We start from the raw sequence: 14092 nt of genomic DNA on the forward strand, positions 1-14092 counted from the left end.
GCATATATATATGCACACATAGACACACACACACAATTTCAGCCTCTTGCCTAAGCAGCCCAGGCTTTCTGCTCAGATAAAGAACTACAACTTCTTTCCTCTTCTTCATAGGTGTGACTTTTCATCACTTGGCAGCATCGTGAGAAAAGCCTCCTACACTCTGCATAGGAGGTAGCGGAGTTTGGGATGCTAAGAGCCCTGGGAACGATGGTGCACAGTGGTCGGTTTAGTGACCAACATTATTACATCCTAAGGCTTGACTAAGTGATAATTCATGTCACTGTGTATCATACCATGATTCTAAGCTGTTATCTTTGAAAACCAGCTTTCCTCATATTAATGTAATATTAATTACTAATTATATTAATACTTAGTTATTAATGTAACTGAAGATTCCAACTGGAGGTCTTCCCTGTAACAGGACCCTACAAAAAAGGGGTACAGTAACAGCACCATCTGATGGAGAGTTGACTCATGGACCTAATCACCAGCTCACCCACTTAAAAGCTGGGCCACCCCTAGCAAGCCTCTCAGCCTGCATCTCCTCACAGGGACACCACATTCCTCACGGCGACAACACTCAGGGAGCACAGGTGGACTGAACCACCACCCCGCTGCTCGCCACACAAATCCCTGCCATTACTTCTGAACACTTTGAACACTCACGTAAAATTTTAATCCTTAAACTTCTCCCCAAGGCCCTGGCCGGTTGGCTCAGCGGTAGAGCGTCGGCCTGGCGTGCGGGGGACCCGGGTTTGATTCCCGGCCAGGGCACATAGGAGAAGCGCCCATTTGTTTCTCCACCCACACCCCCTCCTTCCTCTCTGTCTCTCTCTTCCCCTCCCGCAGCCAAGGCTCCATTGGAGCAAAGATGGCCCGGGCGCTGGGGATGGCTCCTTGGCCTCTGCCCCAGGCGCTAGAGTGGCTCTGGTCGCGGCAGAGCGACGCCCCGGAGGGGCAGAGCATCATCCCCTGGTGGGCAGAGCATCGCCCCTGGTGGGCGTGCCGGGTGGATCCCGGTCGGGCGCATGCGGGAGTCTGTCTGACTGTCTCTCCCCATTTCCAGCTTCAGAAAAGAAAAGAAAAAAAAAAAAACAAAAAAAAACAAAAACACTTCTCCCCAAAATTTTTGACCTATCATTCATATTAATTACAAAATTAAATACCATGCCAATCCTGAAATTGTAAGAGGAAAGACTGATCAGTCCAACTCTAATACGTACATAAAATTTTAAACTATCTGCATGGTCAAGACATAACACACAGGGCTCTTTTCTTAATATCACAAATAACTCACACAAATTACTAAGATCAATAAAAATGTGGGAAGGACTGAAAAAGCCATTCACAGGGTAGTGCAAAAAGGCCATGCACATTAGATCAAACGGAGACAGCCTTCCTTTTTCAGACTGGCAGACGAGAAATTGAGGGTATTTTATGGCTGCTGAGGCGTGAACACAGACATACAAGGCTCACTAGGTATGAAGTGTAGCTACTTCCTTACCAGTGATTTGGAAATATTGCATATTAAAAAATGTATGACTCTTGACCAAACAATTCTAGAAATCTCTTCCACATACATGTATCAGATGTGTTATGAAATGTTAATGTAGGCATTTGCCGTATTTGTTTATAGTTTTAAAATATTCAGGCACAACCAAAATGGCCATAAAATAAACTGAAGTATCACCTCCTGAAGACTTCCTAGTGTCCCCTTGTCCCTTTACCCGGCTGTCCTCCACAAGCCCACGCTGCTGTTTCATATCCCTTTACTCCCACACATCTGGCCCTACCCTCGGTCTACCCGTCTGTAAACTAAGACCTCTTAGTTTAAAAAAATACAAGACAATAGGCAAGAGACCCCCTCAATTTCCCACCACGAAACAAACATACTTATCTATATCCACACCCACCCTGTCTGGGTAGGGACCCTGTGCCACCAATGACACCCTCACCCCCAGTCCCCTGCCTCTATCTGCATCTCCTCCTCTCTCTCTGGGCACACAGGATGCTTTGGGAGCTAACCCTACACAGAGCTTGTGCCCCTACTGCAAAGCGTATGTAACACTCACCATACCTCCACCAGTGGTGTTCAACAGCCTGTCCTCCAAAGAGTTAACCACCCTGGTGTTGTATGAAGACTAGGGAGTCTGTCATCACTGGGTCCTATGCTGTATTTTCCAATAGTGCTTCAGCCTCACAAGGGCAAAGACCTGACCTTAACCTCCAACAAAACTCAACAGCTGCGTGCCAGGACCACCGCCTGCCCGAACCACCACCGTGCCCCAACCACTGTGTGCCCGGGCTGTATGCCCCAACCACCGCCTTCCTCGAACCACCACCACGCCCCAACTACCGCCATACCCGAACGGCTTGCCCAGACCACCTCGTGCCCGAATAGCCAGGTGCCCGGACCACCATATGCCCACACCACTGCCACACAGAAGAGCAGGTGTTCAGAAAGTGTCTCTTTCACTTTCCCACCCATTGGCCTAATCTTAGTCAATAACTTACACCAAACAAAACACAAAAATACCTCCAAAGTTCAGCTCTTGGACAAGGGCCTCTTTCAATAAATATTTTCTGGGGAAAAGAGGTTTTGCTGGATATTTGCATACTTTACAAGCAATCGTTTCAGGGAGGTGACAGAACAATGATAAAAGAGTCCACTGGGTGCCTTACTGTGAGCCTAGACCTAAACAACAGCAGGACAGAAAGTCCGCTCCAGAAAGTGGCCCGAGAGGAGCCTGGGAGCCGCCCGGTAGGCAGTCTGGCTGGCCGGGGGCCACGCCCAGCCGGGACACTGGGCGGCGTGTCCTGCGCTGTTACCTGAGGATGGGCTCCAGGTCAGGATGTCGCCGCTCCTCCCGCTTCAGTGGTCCCTGATTCAGGGCTCTCAGGATGGTCTTGTCAAAGGTCTCCGAAGACAGCTCCTTGGGAAGCTGGAAGGCAGCAAGAGCAGGGCCAGGGCTGAGCGTCTCAGGGCTGCTCAGCACGTCTGTGCCCAGCAGCAGGCTCAGCAGAGGGACCAGCCACCTGCACGGGCATCTCCTGGGCGGCCCTGTCCTCCATCACCGCATGTAGCGCCCCGTACTGCAGCGGCACAGGTGTGCCCACAGGGAAACACACCCTGGGCTTCCCGGGAGCAGGCGGCAGCCGCACCCAGCACGGTTCTGGGACATGCCTGCATCTACCCGGCTCTCCAACGTCCACACGCCACACTAACTAACGTGACACCCGCACCGGGGTTCTTTGGTTACAGGGAACACTGCATAGTGCAGCGAGGATGATGTTTATCCTCAAACAGTCTTCTCAAAAGTGTTATCTCTGCCTTTGCAGTTAGCAGTTTTGTGCCTCCTTTGAATCTCGGGGAGGTCAGGTTACTGGTGCCAGACACCAAATAAGGAACGGGGTGTGAAAAACGGGGTGAGAACTCCACATCTAACTTTCATTTTTAAAAAAAAGACACTAAAGGTTTAGAAATCCTTTTCCTGATGTGTGCAGGTGCCCACAGGGCAACGTACAAGAAACCACACACACACACACACACACCAAAAAATCACTTGGCCAAGAAAACTTTTAAATTAAAAACAAAATTTTAAGTCATTATATTTAGTAACTAGTTTCCTCTTTAAAAATCTTAAAAAATAATTCTATATAAAACTAACTTTCCAAGTCTTTCCAGAATTCCAGGTTGTAAATGTGACTTTTGATAACCAGTCCTTGCAACTAAGCCCTGAGGTCCTGGCACGTTCATTAAAATTAAGAGCAAAACCACTGACAAGGTATCTAAAGGGGCCCCGGGAACATCATAAGCTGTAAGAATGGTTAATTTACATCTTGATTTTTCACTGGAGAGCCCAAAGTAAGTGCTGCTCTGAGAAATCAGAATTTTGAGTCTACAGTTTAGAAATTAAAAATTCAACCAAAGTAACAAAAAGTATTATTAATTTGAGGCACAGTTAGACCTTAGACTCGAGATGTTGCACTAGAATGAAATCTCTTCTGAATCCTGTACTGATGTGTTGACGTCCATGTCTGTGCTGGCTTTCCACATGCCCACTCTGGTCCTATGACCACTAACAGGGAGAAACAAGCTCTGAATCCACACATTTTCCAAAGAAATGACTATTCATTTCAGTACTTACATTTTGCTATTACTGCTTTAATAGATTTAGGACACTAGACATCTACTATCCTCATTCTAAACAGGATTTCTCCGAGTAGCTGTCTCCAGCCAAAGAAAACCAGCTTCGTGGAGGGGTCTGCCTTCACCGGAAGCAGCAAGGTAGGAGCACACCCATTTCATCTGCTCAGCGGTGCTAACGTGACCGGGCAGAGTGCGGATGGGTAGTCACCAGCATTTATTTGCAAACTGATTTACTTTCAAGTGGTTTTTATCTTTAATTTCCAGAGACTATTTACAGCCCTAGAAGAAGGCACATTTGCTAAAAATACAGCTTAAGTCATGTCTCTTCTATTCTAGTCACTGCTTTGGGTTTTCTCCCTCCTGGTCTTCGTTCCAGCCCCCCAGCCTCCCACCTCCAGAGCCCGGGCTCAGCCTCAGTACAGGCTCAGAGTGCTGCAAGGTTTACACCTCGCTATCGCAAGTTCTTTAAAAGCACAGAGGCCAAATGGATAGCCACCCACAAGACCTCATCACAGTTTAGTTTCCATAACTCCCTTGTTCATTCGTTCGGTCAACAAACACTCAAACTCTACCTCTGTGTTAGGCACTGTGGGCATAGCCATGACTAAGAAGCAAAGCCCTGCCCCCACAGAGCGTCCACTCTGGTCACGACAAACACCAGACTGGTGTCAGACAGTGGCTAAGCAGCAGCAGGTGAAGGCGGTTGGTAGGTCACAGAAGACAAAGGCTGCCAGTCACAGGAAAGAAAGAATGTGGAAGCACGGACCACAGCCTCAATCTTGCCCATCACAGCAAACTGGAGGTCTGGTAAACAGCAACTACACAAGTTCAAATGTACAGGCTGCCAAGAGGACAGTCCTGCTCTTAACTTCTGTAGATGATGAAAAGGAAGGTAAAGAAGATACATAGTAAATGTGAAAGTGTATTTTAAAAAGGCAACTAATTTCTGGAAGTACACAATGTGACTGATTATTTCATAGAAGTTGATAAGGCATTTGTCCTATTTTATAAAGATATTATACTCAAATGTTGGCTAAGCAGGGGGAATCATTAATTACCATGACTCTGAAGAGTGAATTATTATTTGGGGCTGAATTTTCATTTAAGTACCTAAGCTTTTAGAAAAAGTGGGTGATGAAAGTGAAGTGTGTCAAGATAACCAGCAGCTGACTTTGGGGCATTCCAGTGGGGGAGAACTCCACCCAGGGGCCAGGCCCCGGTGGGGGGTGGGGCATGCACTCCTTTGGCACAGGGGCCAGGTAAGCAGCACCCCCACTCACACTAAGCACCCAGCCGTGGCAGCTGGCAATGCTGGGCTCCAGCCACCCAGGCCACCAACAGTGCCCAGTCTGTCCACCCCGGCTGTCCACCCTGTAGCCACCCGCCAGCACTGGGACTTGGTCATGGGGCAGCAGCAGAAGGAAGAGCAATGAAGCGTGCTGCTCTCTCTAACCCACAAGCCCTGCTCACGATTTATTCTCTGACTGGAGGAGAGTCACAGATATGCAGCTTACAAGGGCAAGTGTGGGGTGGGGTGGGGCCGCCCCTCCTTGTCCCTCAGTAAGCAGAGCAACAGCCAGGGGCCCCTTCTCCTCTGCTCTCAACAGCAGTGCCCATGCCACACCTGCCACCGCTCTCCTCCCTCCCCACCTGTTTGAGGCTGACATGTCAGGTGTATATGACATGTGGCAACTAGAAATTAATAACCCCCCATCTTTACACGCGGTTAGTTCACTGCCTTGAAGTGGTGAGGGAGGTCTCAGCTCTTACCCAAGAGTTCATTTAGAATAAGCCATAGGAAAATGGAACTATTCCAGCTGTCCCTGGGAGTGTGCACCTGGGGGACAGACACGGATGGCCTAGGGACCGTGTGCTCCGCAGCTGGCACCCACATGCTGCTCAGAGCTGGGCAGCCGGAGTCACAGAGCTCTTAGCTTTGCGAGTGAAGAGACACCCATGTGACCTGAAGGAACACATCTATGACGAACAGCAGACAACTCAGACACCAGCACTGTCCTGAAAACTTTGAATGTCACTGGTTCATTAACTATGTCACACCTTTCCCTGAAAGTCAGTCACTCAGTTGGGAATGTTTCCTGGCTCTGGACTTTGTTTCATGTTATTAACAATAAATTTTAAAACTTTTGCTCACTGAGAAATATAGTAATTCATTGGTTAACCATTTAAACCTATTCCCTTATTTTAATATTTATCTCTACCCACTTGCTTTCCAATAAAATAAAATTATAAAAGAAAGAGATGAGAGTTGGAACAAAAATGACCTAAGACACGTTTTGCCCCTGCAAGTCTGGAAGGTGTTTCCATTATCCCTTGTCCTCAATGCTCTGGAGGTTCTATTATTGTGGGGAGTGGAGGAGGACCTGCAACTCAAAGAAGGAACAAATGGAGACATAGTTAAGGCGGTCCACAGAGGGAGCCGAACAGCTGTCAGGGCTGAGAACCACCACCAAGTGCAAACCAGCCTCCTCTCACTTTGCAGACAGGCTTTCGTAGGACGCACTGCTGCCAGCAGCCACTGCCGGAACACAGCTCGGCAAAGAAGCTGGAACAGGCTTCCACTGTTTTAAAAAGATGCTGAAAATCCTTCATTGTATCCTTATATTGGTAATGTAAGACAAGAAAGCTTAGGTGCAGGCTAACATGACCTTTTCTACAGCCAGTGTTCACAGAGAGCTCTCCAACCTGTATATCTGTTTTTGATACTCCTGGTATTTATTTTGATGTAAAGGTTTTTGGACTCTGTAGATTATGTCAAGATGATTTTAACAACAAAATCTATACTTTTACCTTCAGTAGAAATTCCTGTAGTTCTTGGTAGGTTTTTGTTACTGTTGTGACTGAAAGATCAGACCAATTTACCTGATTTAAAAAAAAAACAAAAACACATATTATATGGTTATTTCTCAGGTGGGGAAATGGCTGGGAAAAGCCATGTGTAAAACCAAAGAGGCTTACTTAAATTTTATTAAGATTAACAATTAGAAATATAGAGTTAATCTGGCTTTGTCATCATTTCTTCCAAATTGTTCAAATTAACTGTACACTGATATAATTCTACTAAAAAAATTTTTAGTAACCCCTTTCAAATCACATTTTCATTTTAAAGCTGTCTTTTAAAAATGTGAGTATATTTTAGGGATTGCTAAGGAAGGGCAACGTCTTGCATCCCTTCCGTGGTGGCAGGACTCTCCATGACGCTCTGCCGGGCCAGCTCCATGCCCCAAGGAAGAGAAAAACTTCAACTCCTACAACTTGTGAAACAAACATTCTTAAGAGAAATTAAGGCTTACTAACCCCTCTCTGGTAATATCATATTGTATTTTTATGGGGATTTATGAAGAGATTTCATCTTTACCTCAATTCTTTAAAATTCTATTAAGGTAATGGTTAGGGGAGGTGTGACCCATTTATAGATGGAGAAACTAAATCTCAAACTTACTTAGATTCGACCCTACGTAGACGAAAACTAAAACAAAAATCTATTGTGCTACCTTACCTCTTTGATACTTTTAATTCAGTGGACCAATGGCTGCCCCCTAATAATTTCTACTTTACAATTATTTGAGCTAAGTAGATACCTAAACTATGATAATATTTAAGGTTTATCAACTAATTGTATCATAATTAATCAGACATTTTAAAAATACAGTTAAAGTCCTCATTTAACATCATTGACAGGTTCTGCACCTTAAATAAAACAATGTATTATAAGACCTATCTTACCACAAGCTAACGGATATAAACAAGGGTTAAGTTCTTAGGGTATGTATTAATGTCATAATAAAACAATGTTAAGTGAAAGGTGCTATTCGAGGAACTATTAGACATACAAAATTTTATCTGGCAACCCTCAAAGCAAGTATCCTGATTAACTGACAGGTCTTTTAGATGATTTTTAGCTACGAGCAGCTACCTGTGTCAGACACTGACTAGGGAAAAGGACACAGGAGTGGACGAGACAGCCGAAGGCACGGCTGACCAAGGTCAGAGCCGAGCGCAGGAGCCGGAGAAAACAAGCAGACACACAAAGGTTCCCGTCAGTGGGCATGGAGCAGGAGCAGACCAGACGGGTGCCGAGAAAGACCTCAGAGCATCCGTCTGAGCTGGTCCGTGAGCGGAAGGGACATCAGCTGTGCCATGGTCCAAGAGTAGAGCGAGGGGACGTTGACCTTGAGGAAGGAAGCATCTAAGAGCTCCAGCTAGCAGAAACTGAAGGAAGATAGCAAACAGCGGCTTATGCCACATGTCACAGAACTGTCCAGTGAAAAGTGGAGATAAGGCTTAAAATCTGCAAACTGAGGAAATTTCTCCCACAAAGCAGAAGCTCAAGTTCTGAAATCCATTCAACAAAGTACTAAGCCGAGTCAGAGAAGGTGGGATGACAGAGGATGGAGATTCCTGCTCTCCGTGAGAGAACAGCCTCTGGGGAAGGAAAAGCATGTCACCCGGACAGAAGAACCTGTGGACAGTGTGATGGCAGGGGACCTGGGAGGAGTGAAGACACTACTCTGCTGGAGGACCAGAAGTGACCTCATGAGAAGGCACAGCCAGTGTGTGCAAGCAACACCTCGGGAGGAACGCAAGTGCGGAAGCACAGAAATGTGGCATCTTTCCACTTGGTCCAAGGCGTGCACCGCCTTAGAGAGGAGGGGGCGGAGGAGAGGAGAGGGGGAAAGAGGGGAGGGGAAAGGAGGGGGGAAAGAGGGGGGCAGGAAAGAAGAGGGAGAGGAAAGGAGGGGGGAGGGGAAAGGGAGAAGGAGGGGGAGGGAGAGGAAGAGGGAGGCCAAGCAGGGAGGAAGAAGGAAGACATGAACAAGTAATCCACATGAGCCTGAATGAGCGTGAAGGAGACCTGGACCTAACAGAGCTGGGCACTAACCAGAGCTGTATGGAGGACAGAATGACAGGATAGCACTTAAAGATGAGACAACAAGGCTACAAATGCCAAGGAATAGAAGCATCGTGGAGAAGGAGAAAGAGCAGAAAAAGATGGGGAAACAGGGCCAGGAAAGACGAGGCCCGTGACCCTGATTTAACAATACTGGGACCGTGCTTCCTTTCCCTTTCTAAAGATATGCCTTACACCTTCCATCTGAGGCTCTTCCTTCTCTTTAATAAAACTGGAGAGGAATTTTCACGTGGTGGTACAACCATGCAGTACACACAGGACACAATGCATTCCCTTTATTCAGACAGACGTATACACAGGACAGCTTTTCTAAGTTAGCAAACCTGCCAGGAGTGTTTCATTCTTTCCGAAAGATTTTTTTAACATAGCATAGGAGGCATGTTTTGTGGGTGAGAGGAGCTTACTTCGAAGGTGTACTCCCAATATTTGTCAGCCCTTTTTCTCTGGACTCCTTTCAACATTATCTTCTCAATGTGTACGGCTGAAAGAAAGAAAGAAGACATGCGGGGTCGTTCTGCGGAGAGCGGTCACACATTTCAATTACCCCACGTGACAAACATGACACCATCGGCTCTTCATCTTCACCATTGCCCGGAAACCATGATTAAGCAAAACAAACAAGCAAGCAACCCTGAAGCACAGCCATGTGCCATCTGTCCATGAAGTAGTCTTTTCCAGGTCCCTCAGCATGCTGAATGCCCAGGTCGCTGCAAGCACTCTGCTAAGCACCAAAGGTTTTTTTAAAAAAAGATATATAATAAAAGGTGCTGCAGTAAAGACTATTTCTGGAGATGATAATCATCAAAACTGTTTGTTACTCAGGTTGCTACAAGTACACACTTCAGATTAATTCATTAGGAACAGCACTTAAACAACCACAGGGCTGGCAGCAATGAAGATGGTAACAGTCTCAGGAGAAATCGGGAAAGTGACTCAACATACTAGCGTCATGTCACGGTTGCATTCAGGGACAGGAGATGGGGAAGAGGAGGGAAGCATTCACTTCGCCACAGAGGAAGAAGTTAAAATAGATGAAGTAGAATATACAAAGTAACAAAAGGATATAGGACGAATTACGTTTGTTATAGATCACGGAAGGAGGGCAATGAGAAAGCAGGAAACATAAGATATAAAAATTGGCTGGTAAACAAACATTTGTAATAAACTAACGGGATCTCATTACCAATATTTTTTGAACAAGTTTGCAAATATATAGCATTAGGTGGCCTGCTTCTGGGCCAGTTTCCCCTGTGTGGCTGAGAAATGTTGAGGATGCAGACAAAAGACAATCTCAAAAGCCTGGGGAGGGTGACGCGGCAGCGCCTCAGAGCTCCCGCAGTACCAGTACCGTGAAGGCCCAAGAGGGAAGGGAGGGTCGTGGCTTGCAAAAGTTCTCTATTAAATTATGTAGAGGATGAAGTTATTAAGTAACGGCCGTCTGAACTGATCTGCGTTCAGAACATAAAGCAGCTCTACTTCTGCAAGTCAGTGGGGAGGGGAGAACTAAGGCATCGTGGCACGTGGCCAATGCTTCAGCCTGCTTCCCAGTTACACCTGCCGTGATCTATCGGAATCCAGAAGAGAGGACAAGAGAGCACGTGGTGAGCAATGGCCCATAATGCGGGATCCTCCTCCAACCTTCGCCATTTTCAACTAAAAAGCATGGACCACTCCGTGTGCTTAAAAACTAAGAATATAAGAAAAGTTATCTATAGCACCAATTTAACTGTTGGCATTTTGACGTAGTCCATTTTTTTTTTTAATGTTATTTCTTTTTTTATAAAGGACGGAACTCTGCTTCAGATGACTCACGTGTTCCGTGAACTTGGCTGAAGCAGTCTATGATTCAAGTTCACAGTTTGATCGTCTCGTCCATCCTGCACTCTCCCAAGGCAGCCCAGGGGGGCAGCCTGAACTTCCCATTTCAATCTCTCCCCCAGCACAGGGGATGGACTCCCCAGATGCTGAGAAAATGTCCCAACCCACTTCTCTGCACATCGCCAAATCTCTCATCCCCTTGGCCCGGCCCAACGGAAACCGCACTGCTGCAGGAAGCATGGACTTCTCAGAAATGTCTCTCTCTTACAGTGAACTTCTGTAAAGTTACCTGATTTCCCCATGTATAAAAGGCACCTTTTTCAAAAAAATTGGGGTCTAAAAACTGGGTGCGTCTTATACAGTGGTTGTGGCATTTCAACCGCCATAGATGAAACTGAGGACAAGGCAATACACGAAGACAGTGATTTGTCATTAGACACAGATGAGGACAAGCTAATGAATGGGAGTTTTAACAGCGATGAGGAGTTGTATGAATTTTATAATGAATAAAACTTGAGTTCAGTAACTTTATGTAATACATTTTTTTCAAATTTCAGGCCCCCAAATTAAGGTGCGTCTTATATCTTATACATGGGAACATCTTATACATGGGAGAATGCGGTAATTTTCCCAGTAGACACTGCACACAGATGAAGACACTATTCTACAGATGAAGCCCTATACCAAACACCTCGGGAGTATGTTAAGGTCTTTGCACCCCAGAGATGTGCAACCAGACTTAAGACAACTGACTACAAGGCAGACAAGTGAGCACAGGCGAGGACGGGCCAAGTGCCACGCAGCAGGAGCCAAAGCCTGGACTCAAAGACGCCGGGGGACTGGCATTTGAGCTAAACCAAGGACCGGCAGGATTTCTCTACTCCAAAAAGGAGATAGAAGAGTCAGGGCTAAACAATGTGAACAGCACTCTGCAATCTTTCCACTGATAGATGCTTTAAGTTAACAGAAAACACAGCATACCTTCTCGCTGGGTTCTATGAGGTGCCACAGTAAGTCCGCCATGAGGTATTGGGGCTTGTTCTATTAAACTGGCCTCGTTACTTTGCATATAATCACCACGAGCAGAGTCATTCTAGATCAGAAAAGGGGGCACATGTTATTCGACTAACAAGAGTAGAGTTCATAAAAATAAACCAGATTAAAGTCTTATACTTTTAATAGCAGCAATTTTAATAGCAATTGTTAGAGAGCAAAATAGGTGATTACAAAGTAAGGGCAGAAAGGTGCAAAGTATCACAGCAGTAAGGAAAAGAAGTATCAATATTTATCTTTGCTTAACAGTAATAGTCTATCAATTATCCATTTTTGGGGGGACATGCTGCATGTCACTATGCAGAACTGCCTGTGATGTCAATTCCACAACAAAGCAAACCAGAATTGAAGGAACATAAAAGATGGGACCCTTCATGCTAACCCCCCACATGTGAGGGCACTGGTATATATTTCACATGAATAAGTATATAATTTTTCTTCATTACTTGGTTTTATGACAGTCTAACAAGATGCTTTGTTAGGAAAAAGTTTTTCAAAAGGTCTCATCAATACCTGTCAGGTCTTTCTAAACAAGAATGTGTATGTACTGATGTTAAGCTACCTAAAGAGAACTGGATGCTCTAAATCTGAGTTTGCTAAGCCAATCCTTAGTGAAGTGGACTGAGCTGTACTCCTAGGAGAACCGCTGCTTGGAGTAATAGAGCAGGTTGGTCTACGTTCGGCTCTCCAGAACTCAAGCACTGCTGTGTGTACATTGTTACTATAACACACTGGTTATGCTGCAAAGTGAAATGGCTCTGGATCAACACTCACACCATATCCCCCCCTTCATGTTCAGAATCTTAAAACCCTATTCAAACCAAAATCACCTCAGTTTCAAGAACCAATTACAATTTCACAAATTTGCAATAAGTAATATACACTCATGTTTTAAAACCGTGTCAAGAAATGAAGCAAACAGAACAGCCTACTCTTACCAAGAATCCTAATTTAAAATACTTGATTCTGCTGTCTAATTATGCACTCTGGCCTGGCAATGAGTATGAGTTGCCAGTTGACAGCTCCACTTCTGGGAATAAAGTATCATGTCTGATACTCTGGGGAGCTAAGTTTCAGCCTTATACAGTAGTCTGTCTTCCTCTAGAAAACCACAGAAATAAAGATTGCCTACAGAGAACCCCTTCACGAGGACAGCACAGACCTCCTAAGTAAACACCCAACTTCTGAAACACTCAGCATAATAGCAATCACCACTTTCCATTATTACTGATTTTTACAAGTTGTACATGAGAATTCTTCTAACAAGAACACAATCAATGTACTGTATATCCTAACCCAGACGACAGGATCATTTAGTACAAAGTAACAACACCACATTGGCCTAACACTGCTATACATACTTTAATATCAATATAAATAAAGCATTGTAATCCTCGCAAATACTTGTTAATTGGAAGTTTAGTCAAACATGTCAAACATTTCCTATAAAATACTTTTCTACCATGTGTTTCATAAATTAAAAAGTACACATCCTTTCAAATATAAATAAATGCCAAATAGGCAAAAAAACAACAACATAGTTTTCAATAGGGAAATGAAAAAAATCAAAACCACAAGATACCTCTTCATACCCGTCAGAATGGCTATCATCCAAAAAACAGAAAACAAGTATTGGCAAGAACGTGTGAAAATTGGAACCCTTGTGCATTGCTGGTGGGAATGTAAAATATTGCAGCTGCTAAGGGAAGACAGTGTAGCAGTCTCCCCAAAAAATTGAACACAGAATTACCATATGACCCAGCAATTCCACTTCTAGAGGTACACACAGAAGAAAGAGACTAGAACAGATAATTGTACACCAGGGTTTATACCGCAGCATTATTCACAACAGCCCAAAGGAACAGATAAACAAAATGTAATGTATGTGCTGTGTGTGAGAGAGAGTGTGTGTGTATACAACTGAATATTAGCCTTAAGAAAAAATAAACCCCTGACACATGCTGCAACAGGGATGAATCTGGAGGACACGATGCTAAGTGAAATAAGTCAGACACAAGACAACACACATGTGCGATGCCACTTCCCTGAGGGTCCTAGTGCAGTCCAACTCAGAGACAGAAAGCAGAGTAGGCTGCAGAGAGGAGGTGTGGAGCATCTGCATAATGGATAAAGAGGGTCAG

General features: G+C 45.0%; 1 protein-coding gene across 3 annotated transcripts in view; it reads right to left on the reverse strand.

The window, feature by feature from the left end:
* The window catches only part of ZCCHC2 (zinc finger CCHC-type containing 2), a 55600-nt gene that overhangs the window by 23820 nt on the left and 17688 nt on the right, over window positions 1-14092 (reverse strand). The window contains exons 2-5 of one of the 3 annotated variants that reach the window (XM_066353639.1): window positions 11880-11991; window positions 9485-9561; window positions 6959-7030; window positions 2830-2942 (exon numbers count right to left, since the gene is read on the reverse strand). In XM_066353639.1, the coding sequence (XP_066209736.1) occupies window positions 2830-2942; window positions 6959-7030; window positions 9485-9561; window positions 11880-11991 (374 nt within the window). The remainder of the gene's footprint in view (window positions 1-2829; window positions 2943-6958; window positions 7031-9484; window positions 9562-11879; window positions 11992-14092) is intronic. The other 2 variants (XM_066353640.1, XM_066353641.1) reach the window with 2 other exon arrangements.

Source organism: Saccopteryx leptura, chromosome 11 (assembly GCF_036850995.1).
Source record: "Saccopteryx leptura isolate mSacLep1 chromosome 11, mSacLep1_pri_phased_curated, whole genome shotgun sequence".
Lineage (NCBI taxonomy): Eukaryota > Metazoa > Chordata > Mammalia > Chiroptera > Emballonuridae > Saccopteryx > Saccopteryx leptura.